Source organism: Oncorhynchus clarkii, chromosome 33 (assembly GCF_045791955.1).
Source record: "Oncorhynchus clarkii lewisi isolate Uvic-CL-2024 chromosome 33, UVic_Ocla_1.0, whole genome shotgun sequence".
Lineage (NCBI taxonomy): Eukaryota > Metazoa > Chordata > Actinopteri > Salmoniformes > Salmonidae > Oncorhynchus > Oncorhynchus clarkii.
This window is the reverse complement of record NC_092179.1, coordinates 3033631-3057327: the sequence shown is the minus strand read 5'-3', so window position 1 is coordinate 3057327 and position 23697 is coordinate 3033631. Positions and strand designations below refer to the sequence as shown.

At 42.5% G+C, this 23697-nt stretch overlaps 1 protein-coding gene across 1 annotated transcript in view; it reads left to right on the top strand.

Moving 5' to 3' along the window:
* The window catches only part of LOC139392764 (ST6 beta-galactosamide alpha-2,6-sialyltranferase 1), a 176840-nt gene that overhangs the window by 109639 nt on the left and 43504 nt on the right, over nucleotides 1-23697 (top strand). The window contains exon 7 of the mRNA XM_071141011.1: nucleotides 1621-1722. Coding sequence (XP_070997112.1) covers nucleotides 1621-1722 — 102 coding nt within the window. The remainder of the gene's footprint in view (nucleotides 1-1620; nucleotides 1723-23697) is intronic.

Here is a 23697-nt window from a genome sequence, read left to right as displayed (position 1 = left end):
TGTTGGCTAGCCTTCCACAAGCTTCCCACAACTTGCTGGCCTATTCCTCCTTGCTCTCACATGCCTTTTCAGTTCTGTCCACACATTTTCAATAGGATTGAGGTCAGGGTTTGTGGCCACTCCAATACCTTGACTTTGTTGTCCTTATGCCATTTTGCCACAACTTTGGAAATATGCTTGGGGTCATTGTCCATTTGGAAGACCCATTTTCAACCAAGCTTTATTAACTTCCTGACTCATGTTTTGAGATGTTGCTTCAATATATCTACATAATTTTCCCTCCTCATTATGCCATCTATTTTGTGAAGAGCACCAGTCCCTCCTGCAGCAAAGCACCCCCATAACATGATGCTGCCACCCCCGGGATGGTGTTCTTCGGCTTGCAAGCCCCCCCCCCCCCCCCCCCCCTTTGTCCTCCAAACATAACGATGGTAATTATGGCCAAACAGTTCTATTTTTGTTTTATCAGACCAGAGGACATTTCTGCAAAAAGTATGATCTTTGTCCCCATGTGCAGTGGCAAACCGTAGTCTGGCTTTTTTTATGGCAGTTTTTGAGCAGGGGCTTCTTCCTTGCTGAGCTGCCTTTCAGGTTATGTCGATATAGGACTCGTTTTACTGTGGATATAGATACTTTTGTTTCTGTTTCCTCCAGCATCTTCACAAGGTCCTTTGCTGTTGTTCTGAGATTGATTTTCACTTTTTGCGCCAAAGTACATTTATCTTTAGGAGACAGAACGTGTATCTTTCCAGAGCGGTATGACGGCTGCATGGTCCTATGGTGTTTATAGTTTCGTACTATTGTTTGTACAGATGAATGTGGTACCTTCAGGCGTTTATAAATTGCACCCAAGGATGAACCAGACTTGTGGAGGTCTACAGTTTTTTTTTTTTGATTTTCCCATGATGTCAAGCAAAGAGGCACTGAGTTTGAAGGTAGGCCTTGAAATACATCCACAGATATACCCCCAATTTAGTAAAATTATGTACATTAGCCTATCAGAAGCTCCTAAAGCCTGGAATTTCTGGAATTTTCCAAGCTGCTTAAAGGCACAGTCAACTTAGTGAATGTAAACTTCTGACCCACTGGAATTGTGATACAGTGAATAAGTGAAAAGGTCTGTCTGTACAAAATTGTTGGGAAAATTACTTGTGTCATACACAAAGTAGATGTCCTAGCCGACTTGCCAAAACTATAGTTTGACAAGAAATTTGTGGAGTGGTTGAAAAATTTGTTTTAATGACTCCAACCTAAGTGTATGTAAACTTCCTACTTCAACTCTATGTAAGTCAGGTATTTAAAAAAAATACAAAATAAAAATTGCAAATATTAAAAAAAGTTTTGCTTTGTCATTATGGGGTATTGAGTAGATTGAGGACATTTTTTTAATTTAATCAATTTTAGAAAAAGGCTGTAACTTAACAAAAATGTGGAAAAAATCAGGGGTCTGAATACTTTCCAAATGCAAGGTAAGTCGCCCTGGATTAGAGTTTCTGCTAAATGACTCAAATGTAAATTTATATAAAGCATAAACCTGTGCTGTTTCCTATATATGTTGTATAAAGCTGTGTTCTTACCTGTAATAGGTGATACAACATTGTGTTGTTACCTGTCCTGCAGGTGATGGCATCAGACGACCACCGCTTCCTGTCCAGCTCTCTGTACAGCACAGGTGTTCTGGTGGCCTGGGACCCTTCCCCCTTTTCTGCTGACCTCAGCCAGGTATGACTTGGGGAGAGTAAATACCAGTAGAGATCATTAGAGGCCAGTAAATACTACTCAAGACCAGTAAAAACTTTTCAAAACCAGTAAAGATTGAGTGTAAAGACCAGTCAAGACTAGTCAAGAACAATCAAGACCAGTAAAGATCATTAACCCCCTAGAGTTGATGTCCATGCCCCCGAGGAAATCTAATTAGCTTAATAAAAACATCCCCGTCAAAATCCGTCTGTTTAAGCAACAAAAATGTGTTTTGCAACGACTCAATCCACCGCATCCACCTTTTGATCATAGCGTCATCTCTCAGTGGTGTAAAGTACTTAAGTAAAAAATTCTTTAAAGCACTAGTTAAGTAATTTTTAGGGGTATTTGTACTTTACTATTTATATTTTAGAACATTTTTACTACACTACATTCCTAAAGAAAATAATGTACCTTTAACTCCATACATTTACTCTGACACCCAAAAGTTCTCGTTACATTTTGAATGCTTAGCAGGACAGGAAAATTGTCCAATTCACTTACATCCCTGGTCATCTCTACTGCCTCTGATCTGGCGGACACACTTAACAGAAATGCTTGGTTTATAATTAGTGACCGACCGGCTCAAATCAGTCTTATGTAGCAAAATTTGAAATGGTGTTGTTATTTACTTTGGATAAAGTAGAGACTCAGAGCTACAAAATTGTATAACATACACTGCATTTGAGAAACAATGGGAAAGTCATTTTTCTTTGAAAGTTGATAAACTTGTAAACTCACTTTTGAGAAAATGGCCTTTGAATGTTTTGGTACTACTACTGGAGAGCCCTTCTTTAACTACACCCATTCAGCATCGTTCACACCCTCTGAAGCTTTAGCCACACACAACTTTTTAAGGGTTGATCCGAGCGTTCTGTACTAACAGCAATCAAGCACCCCTGTAAAGTTCTTTATTATACACAGATTCAAACAAATGTGTATTTATACACAATCGATAACAAATGTGTATTTATATGGACCCTGATGTAACTTTCATTGTTAATTTGTTTATTTTTCATGGCAGATTTATCCATAAAATGATGTGGGCAGAGAACAAACCCCTCTTCACATTCTTTAAGATAGAATTGAAATATTATTTTGAAATGATCAGTCAGTGTAAAAACAAAAAAAGCAATACGTTCCAGAAAACGTTTTGACAAATTGAAAATACATCTCGATATGTAATACCTCTATCTGTTAATTTTATGTACTCTTGTTTGCATATTTCTGTTTTTGTTTTGTTCATAATATTATTAACTTATCATGGGCAGGTGGTATTATACATATTTAACTTCCATAAAATCAATAGTGTAATACATCAAAATAAAGCTTCACTTCTTGTTAAGCCAGCCGCTGGGTCAGATTTCAAAAAGGCTTTACGGCGAAAGCAAACCATGTGTTTATCTGAGGACAGCGCCCCGCATACAAACACATGAAAAACATATTTCAACCAGGCATGAAAGTCAGAAATAGCGATATAAAAAATGCCTTACCTTTGATGATCTTCTTCTGTTGGCACTCAAAAAGGTCCCTGTTACCCTGTTAATGGTCCTTTTGTTCGATAATGTTTTTCTTTATATCCATAAACACTCAGTTTAGCTGGCGCACTTCAGTCAATCCACCCAGTTTCCCTCCATCAAAATGCATACAAAATTAATCCAAACGTCACTAATAAAGTTTTCCAAACATGTCAAACAACGTTTATAATCAAACCTTAGGTACCCTAATGCATAAATAAACTATACAATGTAAGACGGAGAATGGTTATTGTCTTTACCGGAGAAAAATACCAAAGAACGCGCTCTCAATCACGCGCTTGGAAACACTACAGCCAAATTGGAAGCCACCTAGAAAAATTAGTTTCTGGCTTATTTTTCCAAAAACCAGCCTGGAACTGCAATCTGGGAGGACTTGTCCTCATAACAAAAGTGATGGCCATTGAAAATAGTGGTAGGCTGAAATTATTTTTTGGGGGGGATGGTTTGTCCTCGGGGTTTCGCCTGCCATGTCATTTGTTATACTCACAGACATAATTCTAACAGTTTGAGAAACTTTAGTGTTTTCTATCCAAATCTAGCCATTAAATGCATATCAGAGCTTCTGGGCCTGAGTAACAGGCAGTTTACTATGGGCACGCTTTTCATCAGGACGTCAAAATACTGCCCCCTACCCATGAGAGGTTAAACAAATAATAATACCAAAATGTATACTAGCAGTCAAGCACCCAAGATAACTTGCTAGCTACTTCCAGACACAAATGAGAGAGGCCGACTTTAATTACACCGGCCATATTCAACTGATGTTGAGCATTCGTAAATTCATCAGTTATTCTGCGCTCCGGAACACTCAGATGAGAGTGCTCTGAAATCGGAGTAGATAGCCAGACTGAATTTACAAACTCACCCGAAATGGTTACTTGCATAGTGGAGTCTTGTTAAGACATGTAGCTAGCTTGCTAACTAGCTAAACAATGAACCATCATCACAACTCATGACCCTACTACCCTGGATGAATCTGCAGGTAGCCAACCAACATCATCTATCAACAGTTGTCGCAGTGACATTCTATTGAAATGGATACTTGCATGGTGGAGTCTTTTGTTCTGACATTTTTATTGATTTATTTCACCTTTATTTAAACAGGTAGGCCAGTTGAGAACAAGTTCTCATTTACAATTGCGACCTGGCCAAGATGAAGCAAAGCAGTGACACAAACAACAGCACAGAGTTACACATGGAATAAACAAACGTACAGTCAATAACACAATAGAAAAGTCTATATACAGTGTGTGCAAATGAGGTAAGATTAGGGAGGTGAGGCAATAAATAGGCCGTAGTGGTGAAGTAATTGCAATTTAGCAATTAAATACTGCAGTGATAGATGTGCAGAAGTGGAATGTGCAAGTAAAGATACTGAGGTGCAAAGGAGCAAAAAAATAAATAACAAAATGGGGATGAGGTAGTTGGATGGGCTATGTACAGGTGCAATGATCTGTGAGCTGCTCTGACAGCTGGTGCTTAAAGTTAATGAGGGAGATATGAGTCTCCAGCTTCAGTGATTCTTGCAATTCGTTCCAGTCATTGGCAGGAGAGAAATGGAAGGGAAGAAGGCCAAAGGAGGAATTGGCTTTGGGGGTGACCAGTGAAATATACCTGCTGGAGCGCGTGCTACGGGTGGGTGCTGCTATGGTTACCAGTGAGCTGAGATAAGGTGGGCTTTACCTAGCAAATACTTAAAGATGACCTGGAGCCAGTAGGTTTGGCAACGAATATGAAGTGAGGGCCAGCCAACGAGAACATACAGGTAGGTCACTGTGGTGGATAGTATATGGGGCTTTGGTGACAAAACGGATGGCACTGTGATACACTGCATCCAATTTGCTGAGTAGAGTGTTGGAGGCCATTTTGTAAATGACATTGCCAAAGTCAAGGATCGGTAGGATAGTCAGTCTTACAAGGGTATTCTTGGCAGCATGGCAGAATGGTGTCATCTGCGTGGATCAGAGAATCAGAGAATCAACAGCAGCAAGAGCAACATCATTGATGTATACAGAGAAAAGATTCGGCCCGTGAATTTAACTCTGTGGCACCCCAATAGAGACTGCCAGAGCGGAGAAGGTATGGTGGGATTCAAAATGTTTGTTGATCTGTTAATTAACTTGGCTTTTAAAGACCTTAGAAAGGCAGGGTAGGATAGATATAGTTCTGTAACAGTTTGTCTAGAGTGTCTCCCCCTTTGAAGAAGGGGATGACCGCGGCAGCTTTCCAATCTTTGGGGATCTCAGACGATACGAAAGAGAGGTTGAACAGGCTAGTAATAGGGGTTGCAACAATTGCGACAGATAATATTAGAAAAAGAATGTCCAGATTGTCTAGCCCAGCTTATTAGTAAGGGTACAGATTTTGCAGCTCTTTCAGAACATCAGCTATCTGGATTTGGGTGAAGAAGAAGAAATGGGAGAGGCTTGGGCAGGTTGCTGTGGGGAGTGCAGGGCTTTTGACCGGGGTAGGGGTAGCCAGGTGAAAAGCATGGCCAGCCATAGAAAAATGCTTATTGAATTTCTCAATTATTGAGGATTTATCGGTGGTGACAGTGTTTCCTAGCCTCAGGACAGTGGGCAGCTGGGAGGAGGGGTTCTTATTCTACATGGATTTTACAGTGTCCTGGAACTTTTTGGAGTTTGTGCTACAGGATGCAAATTTATGTTTGAAAAAGCTAGCCTTTGCTTTCCTAACTGCCTGTGTATATTGGTTCCTAACTTCCCTGAAAAGTTGCATATCGCGGGGGCTATTCGATGCTAATGCAGTACGCCACAGGATGTTTTTGTGCTGGTCAAGGGCAGTCAGGTCTGGAGTGAACCAAGGGCTCTATATCTGTTCCTGGTTCTAGATTTTTTGAATGGGGCATGTTTATTTAAGATGGTGAGGAAAGCACTTTTAAAGAATAACCAGGCATTCTCTACTGACGGGATGAGGTCAATATTCTTCCAGGATACCCGGGCCAGGTCGATTAGAATGGCGTTTGACAGTGATGAGGGGTGGTCGTTTGACCGCAGACCCATTACGGACGCAAGCAATGAGGCAGTGATCACTGAGATCCTGGTTGAAGACAACAGAGGTGTATTTAGAGGGCAGGTTGGTCAGGATGATATCTATGAGGGTGCCCGTGTTTTTTGGCTTTGGGGTTGTACCTGGTAGGTTCATTGATCATTTGTGTGAGATTGAGGGCATCTAGCTTAGATGTTAGGACAGCCGGAGTGTTAAGCATGTCCCAGTTTAGGTCACCTAACAGTACGAGTTCTGAAGATAGATAGGGAGCAATCAATTCACATATGGTGTCCAGGGCACAGCTGAAGGTGGTCTATAAGAAGCGGCAACAGTGATAGACTTGTTTCTGGAAAGGTGGATTTAAAAAAAGTAGAAGCTAGAATTGTTTGGGCACAGACCTGGATAGCCTGCAGAGTTCTGTCATGCTATCTCTGCAGTAGATTGCAACTCTGCCGCCTTTGGCAGTTCTATCTTGTCGAAAAATGTTATATGTTCTAGTTAGGGATGTACATTTCAGAATTTTTGGTGGCCTTCCTAAGCCAGGATTCAGACACGGCTAGGACATCTGGGTTGGCAGAGTGTGCTAAAGCAGTGAATAAAACAAACTTAGGGAGGTTACAGAAGTCAAAAAATGAGAGCGCCTGGGCAATGGGAGTGGAGCTAGACGCTGCAGGGCCTGGATAAACCTCTACATCCCCAGAGGAACAGAGGAGGAGTAGACGATTAGAGAGGCTTTGTCTCTAGAGACACTATTTAAACCAGGTGATGTCACCACATGTGTGGGAGGTGGAACAAAAGGGCTAGCTAAGTCATATTGATCAGGGCTGGAGGCTCTACACTGAAATAAGACAATAATCACTAACCAGAACAGCAATGGACAAGGCATATTGACATTAGGGAGAGGCATGCATAGCCGAGTAATCATAGGGTCCAGTGAGTAGCTAGGCGAGCTGGAGACACGGCGATTCAGACAGCTAACTGGCCGGGGCTAGCAGGCTAGCAGAAGAGCCTTAGGGGGACATCGTGACGTAAGAGCCTGTGGAAATTCCCTCGGGCGGATTACATCGGCAGACCAGTCGTGATGAATCGGCAGGGCTTCGTGTTGGCAGTAAAAGGGGTCCAGGCCAATTGGCAAAATAGGTATTGTAGCCCAAGGAGTGGCTGATGGATCTCTTCAGCTAGCTGGGAGATGGGCCTAGCACGAGGCTAGCTCCAGGCTAACTGGTGCTTTCTTCGGGACAGAGACGTTAGCCAGGAGTAGCCACTCGGATAGCAGCTAGCTAGCTGCAATGATCCAGGTGAAAAGGTTCAGAGCTTGAGGTAGGAATCCGGAGATGTGGAAATTTGGTGGAGAAAAAGCAGTCCGGTGTGCTCTGGGTTGAATCGCTCTGTGCAGACTGTCAGGAGTTGACTGGGCTAAGGTTAGCTGATGACCGCTAGCAGTGGCTAACTGACAACTAGCTAATAGCTAGTTAACTGGCTAGCTTCTGTTGGGGGTTCCGGTTTTAAAGTATAGAAAATAGCAAGCAAAGGATCCAAAGGCCTTTTTGTGTTTATCGTTGACACTGATAAAAGACTGGTATATTCCTTCATGGTCCAGTCTGTCCAGTTTCTCCTTGTGCACATGACACATGGCCACATTATTCGGCCTTGTTTGACTCATTGATGATCTAAGCCATGTCTTAAGCCTCCTCAGAGCACTAAAACTCCTCTCAGCCTCTACAGAGGAGGCAGGGACGACCCCTAAGCCTTAGTAAAGCTTCCACCTGCCTAAAGAGACCATCTTACCTCTGGCACCATTTCCCCAATAATGCTATCAACATCTGAGCTCATTTTATATGTGTAATTAGCCCCAAATATGGCCAGCTGCACCTGCAGTAGTCTTGAATTTTCAAGCTGCTGCAGCTTTTGGAATCCAGCTTGACCAAACCTCTCTTTGAATTGAGTATTCACTGTGTCCAAGGTGTTGTAGAATTGGGCTCTGTACAAAGACTGGGCATCTGGATGGATATGGGCAGCAGCCTGACCAGTGTAACGCTTTGTAGATTTGTGGATATGAGGCATCTGAATAAGTTGTAGGTCCAACTTTATTGCTATAGCAGTTGTTTTTGCGAACAAGACATCAATGTGCTCCTCCATCCGCTTGCCCTGCATGCTTGTTTTGACATGGTCCACAGCCTCCAACATGCCTGAAACAGTCTGTTTCCTAAGCTGCAGGGAGGTGTTCAGGCACTCCAAATTCCCCATCAGGTCTTCAGTCATTACAAGGCCAAGCACAGTGTCCCCTTTTAGAAATGTTCCATGAAGATCATTAGCCTTAGTTGAAGTGTCAGATGATCTGCATGATGCCATTTCTTCAAGGACTGTCAGCACTGACTCATACTGGCTGAGACCTGAACGGATGGCAGGGGTGCGAACAGTCCACCTGGTGGGACAAAGGTTTGCACGAGGTGAAACCATGTGGACCACAGTGATAATATGTGGTTGTGCTTTCCTTAAAATGGCTTGCACCCCCTGCAATCGTCCAGCCATGTTTGTAGCACCGTCATCGTTTGGTTGTAGATCTGCATCTACGAAGCGCAAACATATTGACTCCTGATCAACTCCTGATATATCCTGGGTGCATTCAAACATATTGACTCCTGAACAACTCCTGATATATCCTGGATGCATTCAAACATATTGACTCCTGATCAACTCCTGATATATCATTGGTGACATCAAACATATTGACTCCTGATCAACTCCTGATATATCCTAGGTGCATTTAAACATATTGACTCCTCATCAACTCCTGATATATCCTGGGTGCCATCAAACGTATTGACTCCTGATCAACTTCTGATATATCCTGGGTGCATTCAAACATATTGACTCCTGAACAACTCCTGATATATCGTTGCTGCCGTCAAACATATTGACTCCTGCTCAACTCCTGATATATCCTGGGTGCATTCAAACATATTGACTCCTGATCAACTCCTGATATATCATTGGTGCCATCAAACATATTGACTCCTGCTCAACTCCTGATATATCCTGGGTGCCATGAAACATATTGACTCCTGCTCAACTCCTGATATATCCTGGGTGCATTCAAACATATTGACTCCTGATCAACTCCTGATATATCCTGGGTGCCATCAATGCCAAGTGTGAACTGGACCACTGGCATTGATGTTATTTCGGACAATTTATTTGACGATTGTAATGCCCACCAGCTTCAATGATTTTTTTTGCATTTGGGGACTGGTGAAATCAAAGTGACATTTCAGCCAGGTGGTCAGCTCTGCCTTGTACTTTAGAAGCTGGCTGAAATTCACACTCTCCTTATCAATGCCTCGAAAATCCTGACCTTGCCACGCCAAGCACTTCACACCCCCAACAATTTTCATAAGATTTATCTTTGCTTTTTGCTGCTGTCTTTCAAGCTCATGTGAAAGTTGTAATTAACAGGCTTTGGCTCCTGAATCCGAGTCATCATAGCTCATTTGTGACACTAATTTGGCTGTCTTTATGCGCACTAAATTTCTCCAGTGCCTTCTTCCAATTTTGAAAGCCAGTCTTGACAAAAGGTGAACTTAGACTTTTGTGTTACAAAGTATTTAGCACGATAAAAACAGAGGACCCCCTTTAAGGAGGGGCTGTAATGGAGCCAAGTATCATCTTTAAACCATTTCTCCTGAAAATAGTGTCCTATTTGATCGGGTTTGAGTAGGTATGACATTCACATTTGGCCGATCATCTTCGCATGACTGTCTGCTCTCTCTCTCTGTATGTCATTGTCTGAAAGTCACTCTCCCTGCTTGATTTTATTATCTGAAATGCACATGAGAAGCCATACTTAGAGGAATATCACAGATTAAATTAACTTCAGGATTAGACTGTCGTGATGTCATTATTCGGTTTTAACCATCAATATTTGCTCCTTCTCTCACTCACCTCCATGTCACCTGCTGCACGTTGAGTCCACTCTGCACGTTGATGCTTTTATTCCTGAGGCGGACACGGTGCTTGCGGAAGTGTCTGGAGGACAAGAGAAGTTAATCTTGGCGACAGTATCCCATGACTCCAAGGAGGAGGGAAATTGCTCACACACAGAAACTGCTGGCTCGAAATCATGAAAAGAATAGTCATTCAGGTTTGCTGATTGAATGTGAATATCTGCTTGAGTCAGATTCTGCACCGAGATGTGTCGAAACTTCTTTTTCTCCAGGGGTCCTTTCAACAGATACTCCTTGTGGATGACTGTGTTGCAGCCAGCGTTAGGAGAAGACAGTGTGGTCGGTGGCGACGGCACGGTTACCTGTGACCACAATTGGTTGTTTTTCCAATCCATCAGTGGGACGAAACGATCCAGCAAGTCTGCTCAAAGTAGCAGATGTTCAGTTTTGAGGCTGCTAACATACACAGGGTGAACAAGCGATACGTTCTGGAAGTGTAGTTTCAGCATGAGTAGCATTGTGAGAGGTGAGGTAGTCTGAGTGAAACCTTGAAGTTTAGTGTCACGTTTTTAACCAACATTTAGCTGGCTTCAAAGCCCTTTTGAGATCATTGAACAACATTTGAGAGATGAGCGATATTGTTGAACCCAAATCAATTAGCTCATCACAAGTTAAGCAGTCCTCCAGGAATGTGTTGAGGTATGGCGTCTGAGTTTTGTGGTCATATTCCCCACAAAGTGGAGTGATTGTTCGCAATGGTGTGATGTGTAATTTGACTTGGAGTTTGAGTGGAATTGGCTATTGCGATGTGGTTGACCTTGTGCGTCGCAACATTTGTATCTGAGTCTGTAGTCAAAGCCAGGGGGCCTGTTCCTTGATCAAGCGGGGTCTCGTTTGAGAGCGGGATTAAGTTAATTGTTTACGCAAATGGTGCTAATTTTGGCGGACCTGTTGTCCGGCAAAGCCACGCCTAGTCATGGTGATCTTTTTCGTATTTGTGAAATTTTTGGCGCTTCTGTAGTTCTCTTAGCAGAGCTTTTAGAGAACATCGGTCTACGATTTGATCATCATTGAACCCTTTGTTACCCTGGTGCTCTGATATTTTGTGTGGTTTGGGGGCAGGAACGTAGTAATCAGGTTGATTGTAGCGGTAGTCGTTTCGCTGGCGATGTACTTTATAGTTATTTTGACCACTGTGGTTATTGGTATCATGTTTTCGTGGTACATGCCTTTGTTGTGCATTATTCCTGATAACGCACCCTCTAACTGGAGTGAGTGCTCCTGTTCAATCTTCAAAACCAAGATGTCAGGGCTCTTAGTGCCCCTCACTGTTGATGCCTCAAAAGCTGTGCTCGCAAGCTCTTTGAGTTCTGAGATTGGCAAACCAACGTGGGCTGAAGGGCCACAGTAGTTAATGAAGTTGGGATACATTCCATTCCTGTTTCAGTGAGTAGCCAAAGTAAGCTGAACAAAGCCTATGATAGTATGCTTGTGGGTGTTCCTTCCGAGCTTGTTTGACAGTGAGTGTTTGCGTGTCACAGAAGCACTGAATTCTATTTTCAAAGCCATGGCAAGTTTTGAGTAGTCTTTTTGCACCTGTTGCTGTTGTAGACGGATTAACCTTGTCACATGTCTATTCGACATTCGCTTCAAGAGGTAAAGACTGTCAGTACCTGGAGCATTCGGATAGCCATCCAAGGCATCCTCTATGTCTGCTAAGAGCGTCTCAGTGTTTGGCTTCGCTCAAGTGGAAGTTTTTTACAATTTTGTCAAGGTGTTCCATGACGTCATCTTGTGGGGACATTTGGGCCGAACGGCCAAGAGGAGAAGCCAAGCTTTGGCTTTGTTGGCGAGGAGCCGCCATATTACTCTGTGCCGAATGACCAAGAGGAGAAGACTGAGTGACACCTGAGAGAGAGGCAAATTCTGAAACCTTCTGTCTATTCACTCATTTGTGTACCGAGCTCCGGTTGCGAGCTTGGTTGAGTAGTCACACTGTAGCGCGTAACTGTTCTTAAATTCCTCCAGATGGTACCTAAGGGTGGTATTCTGAGTCCACTTGGGTTCCTAGTGTACTTATTTTAGATACGTGAGAGTCGCACTTGCTTCGTTCGGCCTCATACTTATCTGTCATCGTTTGCAGGTAAAGGTCTTGAGTGCAGAGCAAGAGATTCAGTGATGAGATTTCCTCCGCTTGTGTAGAGATAATTGTTCTCATCTTCCTCACCTGGGTTCTCGCATCAATTATTTGGTCAGAGACTTCGATGAGTTCCGCTGTTTTGTCATCCAACTTAGTCATTGTGTTCATTAACTGATCGTCTCTGGTCTGCAGCATTTGGACTAGAACATTATTGCTTTGAGTGTTGTTCAACAAAACTGCATACATGTTATCAAGTTGCGCACCCCTGTTTGTAGATAACTCATCAGATGTATCTAGTTTGGCGTGGACTTCATCTTATTTATTTTTGGCTAAATCGAGTTGTTCCTGTAGAAGACTATTTTGTTCAAGAGTTTGTTCTCGTTCATTATCATACGTTTTTGCATTAAAAAAAAAAAGAATTGTTCCATTTTCAAACGCAGTTCCTAGCAGTATTTTTTTTCCGGCTTTTGTCATTAGTTTCCTGGTTCTCCCCACTGTCTCTTCATATCAACCGTTTCTTGCTTGTGCTTCTGCTGTGCATTAAGATACTGTCAATAATATAATGTCAATCTCTGCTGGCGGCCATATATCAGGGCTAAACTGGAGAGAACCTTGACAAGGCATGCGCCTGTTTTTTGCTAATGGCATTGTTGGGTTTATATCACTGCTGAGGTCAGCGATCAATCTTTCTATAGGTGAGGGTTCACTAATTAGCGGGGGAATGGGGACCACCCCCCTGATAGCTTGCTCATTATAATTAAAAAAATAAAAATGCTTTTTTCTAAGTTTGGATTTTGAGTCGGTGGAAGCTGCAAACTCAGGTTCTATGCTCGCTTTGACAGGGACAACAAAAATCCAGCCATCAAAGCTGAGCTCCCCCTAGACGACCTCTCCCTCAGACTATCCATCGCAGATGTGTTGTCTGCATTGATTGTGTGCTCCGGTCATGTGCTCGAGCATGTGCTGGGCAGCTGGCCGAGGTCTTCACTGACATTTTCAACCTGTCACTGGCCCAGGCGGTTGTTCAAGACCGCAAACATTGTGCCAGTGCCGAAGCAGTTGACCGCATCAAGTCTGAATGACTTCCGACCTATTGCACTCACCCCCACGATCATGAAGTGCGAAATTGCGAAAGACTGGTTTGGGCCTACCTCATGTCCTGCAACACTGGATCCCCACCAGTTTGCCTACCGACTGAACAGGTCTACAGAGGACGCCATCTCCATAGCTTTACACTCTGCCCTAACCCACCTGGACAAAACCAACACCTATGTGAGAAGGCTGTTCATAGACTCAGCATTCAATACGGTCATTCCCTCTAGGCTCGTCACCAAACTCCATGACCTAGGGATCAGCCTCTCTTTCTGTAACTACACTTTTGACATCCTAACCAACAGACCCCTGTCTGTCAAGTTAAACAACCTCACCTCTTCAACCCTGAACCTGAACACCAGTGTGCCACAGGGCTGCATGCTGAACCCCCTCCTATACTCCCTCTTCACCTACTAATGCGTTCCTGTACACGGTTCCAACACCATCGTCAAGTTCACAAACGACACCACGGTGGTAGGCCTGATCAGTGACAATGACGAGTCATCCTACAAGAAGGAGGTTAAGCACCTGGCTGCTTGGTGCACTGTCAACAACCTGGCCTTCAATGCAAAGAAAACCAAGGAGCTCATTGTGGATTACAGGAAGCCTAAAAGCTGCAGCCACGCCCCAGTTCTCATTGATGGCACTGAGGTGGAGCGTGTGCCCAGTTTCAAATTCCTGGGTGTCTACATCTCCGATGACCTCTCCTGGACCCTCAACACCTCAGTTGAGGCGCAGCAGCTTCTGTACTTTTTGAGGAGGCTGAAGAAGGCCCACCTGTCTTCCAAGACCCTGGTGAACTTTTATCGCTGCACGGTTGAGAGCATTCTAACTGCTCCACAGTGTGGTTTGGTGGATACTCTGTGGCCCACCGGAAGGCCTGCAACGGGTGGTGAAAACCGCCCAGCACATCACTGGTGCCCAACTCCCTGCCGTCAAATACCTCCAGTGCAAGCGGAGTCTGCGTAGGGCGCGCGACATCATCCCCCTACTATCAGGCAGACTGTACAGGTCTCTACATTCCACCACTAGCAGGGTCAAGAACAGTTAATTTCCATCTACACAGAACCCTGCTGAACTCTGCGGCACGGCACTAGCCATATCCACCCGCCCACATCTTAGTACTGCCTCTCAGGGACCTTGTTGCACTACTCTTTACAATCTTTCCGGTACTACTGGACTCTGACATTGCTTTGCAAAGTCTGATTAAGGACATTATTCAGTTGTACATGTACGCATACCTCGGTAACATTCAGTTGCATGCCTCCTTGCACATTTAGACTTGTCGTTTGCCTTCTTTGCATATTTATACATCCCACTTAATAACATTTGTTATACTTGTAAATGTTTTGTTTGCACTTTTGGTCAGATGCTAACTGCATATCGTTGTACTGTACTTGTTCAATGACAAAGTTGAATCTAATCTAATAAAAAATGTATTTAATCTATTTATAGACGTGAATGATTCCTCAATACTGGATCAGTAATGTGGAAATTGGATGTCAATGAATTTGCAAAAGCAAATTTAATTGATTACGCAATGTTAATGTTTAATCATACCTGTATAGACTCTGGGAATTAAACTTTTTTTTAAACATATATTTTTATTAAAGAGCTCATAAAGAACATGTACCATACATACACAACTTATATTCAGTCTTTACAAAGGAGTGTAGTTACATTCACATGTTAAGGGTACATTTTGGCTGTATAGAGCAAATATTTCAAGAGTCTGAATAAGTATACAATTTGGATTAAGCCTTACAGAAGCAAACAAAAAGCCCATAAATTACAGAATAAGACCCGTACGATATGTCAGGAACTCTGACCAGACACCTTCACACCTATGCGGTCTATTTTGCAAGATTTATGTAATTCTCTCCATGTCAGCAAGTTCCCCGCATAGACCTATCCACATATCTTTTCAAGGTGCATGTTCATTTCTCCAGCATTTTGTCACACATGTCCTTGCTGCTGCTAAAAGATGATCTATCAATTTAAGTGGAGAGGATTGGAGTGTAATCCACAGGAACAATACCTAGAAGGAGATGACATGGGTGTCACGGTCGTCATAGTGAGGAGACCAAGGCGCAGCGTGATATGAATACATCTTCTTTAATACAACAACAACTACTACTACTACTACTACTACTACTACTACTACTACTACTACTACTACTACTACTACTACTACTACTACTACTACTACTACTACTACTACTACTACTACTACTACTACTACTACTACTACTACTACTACTACAACAACAACAACAAAGACAATAACCCACAAAACCAAAATGGCAAACTAAATAGGCTCCCCAATCAGAGACAACAATAAACAGCTGTCTCTGATTGGGAACCAATTCAGGCCACCATAGACCTATAATAAACCTAGACTAACAAACACCCCTAGATATACAAAAAACCCTAGACAGGACAAACAAGCATACCCACCCTCGTCACACCCTGACCTGACCAAAATGATACATAAAACATAGAAAACTAAGGTCAAGGCGTGACAATGGGTCTGGTTGAATAATAATACCTGTGATGTCCTGAAAAGCATGGAGAATTTCAGACCCAAAAGTCTGGATTTTCAGACATTGACAAAATATATGTGATAAAGTACTTATTTGTCCACACTGCCTGCAAACACGTAGCTGATATTATTTTTTTCATTTTATTAAGTTTATCAGGGCTCATAAAAAAACAATGTAGTACTTTGAATTGAAACTCCCTTGTTCAGTTACATGTAGTGGCTTTATATAGTGTTTTCCATATGTTCCCCCAGCTCTCCTCTGATATCTGCACCTGTAATTCAACCTGCCATGAGTTCCTAAGATTATCTAAAGATAATATTTGCATGTTAAGGATATTGTGATAAACATTTGAAACGGTTCCAATGTTTTCCCCTTGAGAAAGTGATTCAATCATCTCGTCAATAGGCGTAATCGGCTCAGTCATTTTCTGTAACAATCCTTTTTTTAACAATGAATTGCCTTACTTGAAGGTACCTATAACGTTTTTTGCCGATATAATGAATTCCTCCTGGATTTCTTTAAATTATTTAAAAATTGAGCCTTTGAATAGTTGAGAGACTCTACAAAGCCCTCTCTCTTCCCATTCCCTAAATCTTTGGGACATAGTAGCAGGGAGAAAGGCTGGGTTGTGAAATATAGGCGAGTGTCTAGAAATGTCATTACTCACTTTATATTGGCGTTAAACCTCCTTCCATGTCTTCAATGTAAGAGTAATAATTGGGTTTTGTTTAATCCTGTCAATAGAAATAGGACCTGCTATAAAGGCATATCACAATATTGACTCTCATTTTCAAGCCATGACAAATCCTTTGGTTGTTGAATCCATGATGCTATGTGATTAAGTTGCGCTGCCCAGTAATATGATTTAAGGTTAGGGAGGCCAAGCCCACCCAGTTCTTTGAACAGTTGTAGTTTTTTATAACTAATACGAGCCTTTTTATTTTGCCATAAAAATGTGCCTATTGCTGCATTTAGGTGAGTAAAGGTTTTAGCAGGGATTTTAACAGGAAGCATTGAAAACAGAGCAGTCTTGTTAAGACATTCATTTTCAACCCGACCTGCTAGATCTTCAGTGATTTTACTAATGCAGACCATGAATGTTTATGCCACTTTGAATAGCTTCCGCAAGAGGTTCTATACTAAGGGCAAATAACAGTGCCGAGAGACAATCTCCTTGACGATTTCCTCGTTGTAGTGAAAAGGAATGCGACATATTCCCATTAGTTCTAACAGATGATTTGGGACTTGAATATATCAGTGTAACAGTTTAGCTTCCATCCCTCTCCTCGCCCCTACCGCAGCTCGAACCAGGGACCCTCTGCACACATAGACAACAGCCACCCTCAAAGCATCGTTACCCATCGCTCCACAAAATACGCAGAGCAAGGGGAACAACTACTTCAAGGTCTCAGAGCGAGTGACGTCACCAATTGAAACGCTATTAAATCAAATGTATTTATATAGCCCTTCTTACATCAGCTGATATCTCAAAGTGCTGTACAGAAACCCAGCCTAAAACACCAAACAGCAAGCAATGCAGGTGTAGAAGCACGGTGGCTAGGAAAAACTCGCTAGAAAGGCAAAAACCTAGGAAGACACCTAGAGAGGAACCAGGCTATGAGGGGTGGCCAGTCCTCTTCTGGCTGTGCCGGGTGGAGATTATAACAGAACATGGACAAGATGTTCAAATGTTCATTATTGACCAACATGGTCAAATAATAATAATCACAGTAGTTGTCGAGGGTGCAACAAGTCAGCACCTCAGGAGTAAATGCCAGTTGGCTTTTCATAGCCGATCATTAAGAGTATCTCTACCCCTCCTGCTGTCGCTAGAGAGTTGAAAACAGCAGATCTGGGACAGGTAGCATGTCCGGTGAACAGGTCAGGGTTCCATAGCCGTAGACAGAACAGTTGAAACTGGAGCAGCAGCATGGCCAGGTGGACTGGGGACAGCAAGGACTCATAATGTAAGGTAGTCCTGAGGCATGGTCCTAGGGCTTAGGTCCTCTGACAGAGAGAAAGAAAGAGAGAATTAGAGAGAGCATACTTAAATTCAAACAGGACACCGGATAAGACAGGAGAAGTACTCCAGATATAACAGACTGACCCTAGCCCCCCGACACAAACTACTGCAGCATAAATACTGGAGGCTGAGACAGGAGGGGTCAGGAGACACAGTGGCCCCATCCGATGATACCCCCGGACAGGGCCAAACAGGCAGGATATAACCCCAAAGCACAGCGCCCACACCACTAGAGGGATATCTTCAACCACCAACTTACCATCCTGAGACAAGGCCGAGTATAGCCCACAAAGATCTCCGCCACGGCACAACCCAAGGGGGGGCGCCAACCCAGACAGGAAGATCACATCAGTGACTCAACCCACTCAAGTGACGCACACCTCCTAGGGACGGCATGGAAGACCACCAGTAAGCCAGTGAATCAGCCCCTGTAATAGGGTTAGAGGCAGAGAATCCCAGTGGAGAGAGGGGAAGCGGCTAGGCAAAGACAGCAAGGGCGGTTCGTTGCTCCAGAGCCTTTCCGTTCACCTTCACACTCCTGGGCCAGACTACAGTCAATCATAGCACCTACTGAAGCGATGAATCTTCAGTAAAGACTTAAAGGTTGAGACCGAGTCTGTCTCTAACGGGTAGGCAGACCATTCCATAAAAATGTAGCTCTATAGGAGAAAGCCCTGCCTCCAGCTGTTTGCTTAGAAATTCTAGGGACAATTAGGAGGCCTGCGTCTTGAGACCGTAGCGTACGTGTAGGTATGTACGGCAGGACCAAATCGGAAATATAGGTAGGAGGAAGCCCATGTAATGCTTTGTAGGTTAGCAGTAAAACCTTGAAATCAGCCCTTGCCTTAACAGGAAAGGAGGCAAGGAAGGGGGGCTGGCACTGGAGTAATATGATCAAATTTTGGGCTTCTAGTCAGGATTCTAGCAGCCGTATTTAGCACTAACTGAAGTTTATTTCGTGCTTTATCCGGGTAGCCAGAAAGTAGAGCTTTGCAGTAGTCGAACCTAGAAGTAACAAAAGCATGGATTAATTTTTCTGCATCATCCTTGAAACAGTCTTGAAATGTTCGTCAAAAAAGAGATCAGGGTCCAGAGTAACGCCGAGGTCCTTCAGAGTTTTATTTGAGACGACTGTACAACCATCAAGATTTGTCAGATTCAACAGAAGAGCTCTTTGTTTCTTGGGACCTAGAATAAGCATCTATGTTTTGTCTGAGTTTAAAAGTAGAACATTTGCAGCCATCCACTTCCTTATGTCTGAAACACAGGCTTCTAGCGAGGGCAATTTTAGTGCTTCACCATGTTTCATTGAAATGTACAGCTGTGTGTCATCCGCATAACAGTGAAAGTTAACATTATGTTTTCGAATGACATCCCCAAGAGGTAAAATATATAGTGAAAACAATAGTGGTCCTAAACGGAACCTTGAGGAACACCGAAATTTACAGTTGATTTGTCAGAGGACAAACCACAGAGACAAACTGATATCTTTCCGACAGATAAGATCTAAACTAGGCCAGAATTTGTCCGTGTAGACCAATTTGAGTTTCCAATCTCTCCAAAAGAATGTGGTGATCGATGGTATCAAAAGCAGCACTAAGTTCTAGGAGCATGAGGACAGATGCAGAGCCTCGGTCTTACGCCATTAAAAGGTAATTTACCACCTTCACACCTGCAGTCTCAGTGCTATGATGGGGTCTAAAACCAGACTGAGGCATTTCGTATACATTGTTTGTCTTCAGGAAGGCAGTGAGTTGCTGTGCAACAGATTTTTTTTTTTTTTTTAAAGGAATGGAAGATTCGATATAGGCCGATAGTTTTTGTATATTTTCTGGGTCAAGGTTTGGCTTTTTCAAGAGAGGCTTTATTACTGCCACTTTTAGTGAGTTTGGTACACATCCGGTGGATAGAGAGCTGTTTATTATGTTCAATATAGGAGGGCCAAGCACAGGAAGCACCTCTTTCAGTAGTTTAGTTGGAATAGGGTCCAGTATGCAGCTTGAAGGTTTAGAGGCCATGATTATTTTCATCATTGTGTCAAGAGATATAGTTCTAAAACACTTGAGTGTCTCTCTTTATCCTAGGTCCTGGCAGAGTTGTGCAGACTCAGGACAACTGAGCTTTGGAGGAATACGCAGATTTAATACGTTGAGTCTGTAATTTGCTTTCTAATGATCATGATCTTTTCCTCAAAGAAGTTCATGAATTTATTACTGCTGAAGTGAAAGCCATCCTCTCTTGGGGAATGCTGCTTCTTAGTTAGCTTTGCGACAGTATCAAAAATCATTTTTCCTCAATTAAGTTGGAAAAATAGGATGATCGAGCAGCAGTGGGCGGCAGGGTAGCCTAGTGGTTAGAGCGTTGGACTAGTAACCGGAAGGTTGCGAGTTCAAACCCCCGAGCTGACAAGGTACAAATCTGTCGTTCTGCCCCTGAACAGGCAGTTAACCCACTGTTCCCAGGCCGTCATTGAAAATAAGAATTTGTTCTTAACTGACTTGCCTGGTTAAATAAAGGTAAAATAAAAAAAATAAAAAATAAAAGTGAGGGCTCTGCGATACTGCACGGTACTGTCTTTCCAAACTAGTCGTTAGACTTCCAGTTTGGTGTCTCGCCATTTCCATTCCATTTTTCTGGAAGCCTGCTTCAGAGCTCGGGTATTTTCTGTATACCAGGGAGCTAGTTTCTTATGACAAATGTTTTTAGTTTTTAGGGGTGCAACTGCATCTAGGGGATTGCGCAAGGTTAAATTGAGTTCCTCCCCAACTAGAGAAACAAAAGTTCACAGCATGGCTGGGTGCTAACATACAAACACAGAGCAAAGAACTGAGGAACACTAAGGGTTTAAATACATTCAAGGGAAATGAGGCACAGGTGCAACTAATAACTAGAACAAGGGAAAAACAAAAGGGTCAAAAAAGCGCAATGAGGGCATCTAGTGACCAAAACCTGAACAATCCTGGCCAAATCCTGACAATATCCATGGGATAAGATGCAGTTTATAGTTGTTTTTCTTGTTTGTGCTGTCCTGGGACTGAGCGTCTGATGTCTACTTGGAATTTGGATCTGTTTACCCCGCAATTTGGTTGCTACAGTTGATTTGGACATTTTCAACAGTTTTTTTCTCAATGGTGGGATTTACAGGATAATGTATCTTGGTTTTGTCAATATCCACTGGGATAGGCAAATTAGTAGGCTTAGACCCATTGCTTTTTTCCCCATTTACATTTCTCCTCTCCTGAATAGAGACTCAAGCAGCCCTTATTGTGGACAGTAAATATTCAGCCATAAATGTGTATTCACAAAGTTTGTTTTCAACTTAGAGAGCTCGTAGGTTTTAGTTTATACGAAGCTTTAGCTAGTAAGAGCAAGATGGAAAGCGAGCAACAGCGTATCTCTACAAGTGTTTTCATGTTTGATTGTTGGGATTGTGGTTTATGTCCGACAATCGGCATGGGTGGGGTTTCTGTTTTTTTCTATGTTAAATGTAATTTCCTTCTTATCTTCTTTCTTCTACTTGAGACGCAGATGTCTCAAGTAGACACCTGGAAATGCAAATGCGCTACGCTAAATGCTAAATGTACTCGTTAAAACTCAAACGTGCATCAAAATTCACAAGCAGGGTATTGAATTAAAGCTACACTCGTTGTGAACCTAGCCAACAAGTCAGATTTTTAAAATGCTTTTCGGCGAAAGCATGAGAAGCTATTATCTGATAGCATGCAACACCCCAAAATGCCTGAATGCGATGTAAACAAAGATATAGCTTAGCCGGCGCTACACAAAACGCAGAAATAAAATATAAAACATTCATTACCTTTGACGAGCTTCTTTCTTGGCACTCCTATATGCCCCATAAACATCACTATTGGGTCACTATTGGGTCTTTTTTTCGTTTAAATCGGTCCATATATACCCAAAATAGCTTTCTATGGAAGCTGTGTCATTCAGAAAAAAACATTGTTTTTAAACGCTGCGTCATTTTTTAAAATTAAAAAAGTTGACGATAAACTTTCACAAAACACTTCGAAATCCTTTTGTAATCCAACTTTAGGTATTAGTAAACGTTTATAATTATAGAGACACAGGTCACTAAAGTTTACACTGACTATTTACATCTGAGGAATTCCCAGTCGGTTGTATATTAGAAACCCAGCCCATGCATAATTCACTAATATATGTCACATTCAAAGTAAAAGGTCTTAACAGCCCAGTTTAGAGGAAAATAGTCTATACATACCTTAAGAAATTAAAGGCTGACATTGTGTTTTTGCAAGAAACACATCTTACAGCCAGCGAACACAAGAAATTGAAGAGGGAATGGGTAGGACAAGTATTCGCATCCTCTTTTAACTTCAAAGCAAGAGGAACTGCAATTTTGATAAGTAAACCCATTCCCTTCTGTGTCAGCAACATCATGTCTGATCCCTAAGGCAGGTTTGTTTTGGTGCAAAGGCATATGTATTCGGAGTCTTGGACCCTATTGAATATTTATGCTCCCTAACTTCAACTTCAGTTTATTCAGAATTTCTTCCTTCCTTCAGGTTGCTAAAGCACCATCAGTATTAGATACTGAGTATCTCCACAGATTGCTTAGTGACCATTCTCCTCTGGTATTATCAATCTCCATTCCTACTAAGCTAAATGGAGCATATACAGTACTGTGCAAACATTTTGGGCAGGTATGAAAAAACAAAATGCAAAGTGAGTGAACAGAAGAAAAATCTACATCAAATCAATATGTGGTGTGACGACCCTTTGCCTTCAAAACAGCATCAATTCTTCTACAGTGGCGTGCGAAAGTATTCACCCCTTTGGCATTTTTCCTATTTTGTTGCCTTACAACGAGGAATTAAAATGTTTTTTTGGGGGGGGGGTGTATCATTTGATTTACACAACATGCCTACCACTTTGAAGATGTAACATTTATTTTCTTGTGAAACAAACAAGAAATAAGACAAAAAAAATGAAAAATTGAACTATTCGCCCCCCCTATAAGCTTGACACATCTAGCCGCTGGGATTTTTGCCCATTCTTCATTTAAATGTTTCCCCTTAAACCACTTGAGTGTTGCTTTAGCAGTATGCTTAGGGTCATTGTCCTGCTGGAAGGTGAACCTCCGTCCCAGTCTCAATTCTCTGGAAGACTGAAACAGGTTTCCCTCAAGAATTTCCCTGTATTTAGCGCCATCCATCATTCCTTCAATTCTGACCAGTTTCCCAGTCCCTGTCAATAAAAAAACATCCCCACAGCATGATGCTGCCACCACCATTCTTCAATGTGGGGAAGATGTTCTTGGGGTGATGAGAGGTGTTGGGTTTGCGCCAGACATAGCTTTTTCCTTGATGGCCAAAAAGCTACATTTTTGTCTCTTCTTACCAGAATACCTTCCTCCATATGTTTGGGGAGTCTCCGACATGCCTTTTGACGAACACCACACGTTTGATTATTTGTTTCTTAAGCAATGGCTTTTTTCTGGCCAATCTTCCATAAAGCCCAGCTCTGTGGAGTGTACGGCTTAAAGTGGTCCTATACTCCAATCTCCACTGTGGAGCTTTGCAGCTCCTTCAGGGTTATCTTTGGTCTCTTTGTTGCCTCACTGATTAATGACCTCCATGCCTGGTCTGAGAGTTTTGGTGGGTGGCCCTCTCTTGGCAGGTTTGTTGTG